The sequence below is a fragment of the Pogona vitticeps genome, chromosome 5 (assembly GCF_051106095.1).
Source record: "Pogona vitticeps strain Pit_001003342236 chromosome 5, PviZW2.1, whole genome shotgun sequence".
NCBI lineage: Eukaryota > Metazoa > Chordata > Lepidosauria > Squamata > Agamidae > Pogona > Pogona vitticeps.
The window spans coordinates 30,903,233-30,905,014 of record NC_135787.1 but is presented as its reverse complement, the minus strand read 5'-3'; the positions used below and the strand labels follow the sequence as shown (position 1 = coordinate 30,905,014).

At 53.6% G+C, this 1,782-nt stretch overlaps 1 protein-coding gene across 1 annotated transcript; it reads left to right on the top strand.

Moving 5' to 3' along the window:
* Positions 1-761: 761 nt before the first annotated feature.
* SMIM43 (small integral membrane protein 43) lies at positions 762-1,162 on the top strand. Its single transcript, XM_073001703.2, has one exon. It carries the CDS (start codon positions 855-857, stop codon positions 1,038-1,040), a length of 186 nt encoding a protein of 61 aa, XP_072857804.1. The 5' UTR covers positions 762-854; the 3' UTR covers positions 1,041-1,162.
* Positions 1,163-1,782: the final 620 nt, after the last annotated feature.

Below are 1,782 nucleotides of genomic sequence, written 5' to 3'. Positions count from 1 at the left end.
ATTGCCCAGGCACTCTGCTCCAACGCCCTGCTCTGCCAACACCATGCTATCAAACGTGGCAAGCATAAACATGTCGTGAATTTTAAAGATGAGTTTATCTCTGGGCAAAAACTTTAGTCTAGGGATAACAGCAACCGTGGCCCAGCGATTACTTTTCTCCCTATAGAGAAAAGGGCCTCCTTCCAAATAAAAAATCATAGCCTTTCCATGGCTCTGTCATTAGTTCCTGGGGCTCAGCCCTTTTGTTCCTTTGATCTCCAGGAAACCACAATCGCTCGCTCGCTCGCTCTTTCCGTGATCTGAGCTTGATCAACAGCTGCAGCTGCATTTTGCAGAGTCTGTTGCTCCTGCTTTTCGCTTGTTTTGATTCGCTCTTCCAGGACCGCTTTCCCGCGACGCCTTCGGACCCCCATCTTCCACGCAAAAAGAGACTTCTCGGTCTGCCCTCGCAGGAGGGTAACCGGAGCAAGACGGTGTGTGTGTGTGTGTGTGTCTTTGCCCTCTGGGTTAGCGGGACTGGGAAACGGAGCTTTCCGAGGGCTCTCCCGTCTTCTGCGACGGCGGTAGAACTGAGCTTTCTCCTCCTTCTCCTTCTCTTTTTTTCCTTGGGCTTCAGAGCGGGCGACACATTACACACCACCTCGGCGCATCATCCCCTCTGCCCTTCCCTTTCGGATGGCGCCAGCCTGGTCGAGGAAGATGTGGCGGGGAGATGCCCGAGCCGGCTGAACGCCCGTTCCCTTTCTCTCTCCCCCCCCCACCCCCGCTTGGAGTCATCATCGGGACCTCCAAAAGGCACCTGGGGGACGGATGGACACGGCCGGCGCTGGGGCCGCGGCAGCAGCAGCACCAGCATGGAATGGGAATTCAACTTGCTCCTCTACCTGGCGCTTTTCTTCTTCCTGCTCTTCCTGCTTTTCCTGCTCCTCTTCGGGGTCATCAAGCAGCTGAAGAACTCCGTAGCCAGCACCGGGGCTCTCCAGCCGGGCCGCCACTCTTTGCGGGAGCCCTGGGGCTTCTGCCGGGAGCAGACCCTCTGAGGCGGCCTCGGCGGGAAGCGGGAGAGGGGCGCCGCCGTGCTCCGCCTCCAGGGGGCGCCCCGGAGAACGCTGGGCGCTCAAGCGCCCCTTTGCCTCCAGCGGCTGCCTTCCTCCGCACCCCTCGCCGCCTCTAAACGCCAGGAGCCGCCTGGTGGGTTTGTCTTTGCATTTATTTACTAAATACTGTAGCACGTAGGCTGCTGTCGAAGGGCTGAGCGGTGCAACGGGTGATCAGGGTAGCATTGGGGGTTGGGGAAAAGGTATATTCAGGGGGGTTATTCACTTGTCTTCAAGTCTGGTAGTAGTGCTTATCAGCAGAAACCCGGGTCATCACAAGAGAAATGCCCCACAGCTTCCATTTCCCGTCCGTAAAATGGGACCAAGAGAGTCTTCCCTCGAAGGCATCCCGTGCAAGGTATATGGAAGCAATTTTGAAAGCAGCAGGACTGATCTCTAGAGGAGCTCCATCAGTCTCACAGCACTAGTCTCTGGTTTCCTTCTTGTAAATTGGCTTCAGTATTAAAGTTTGTTTTTGGTTTGATCTGTATTTCCTATACGATGGCCACCCAGCATAGTTCTTGACAAGATATATGCCAGATCTGGTTTAAGAGAAATACTGTAAGTAAATTGATGGAGAAAACATCTGGACACGTCTCTGAAATTCTAGCAAAATTATTAAATTTTGTATATTGCTTTTTTTTCTTTTTTCTTTGCTTCCCCCCACCTTCTGTATTATATATGC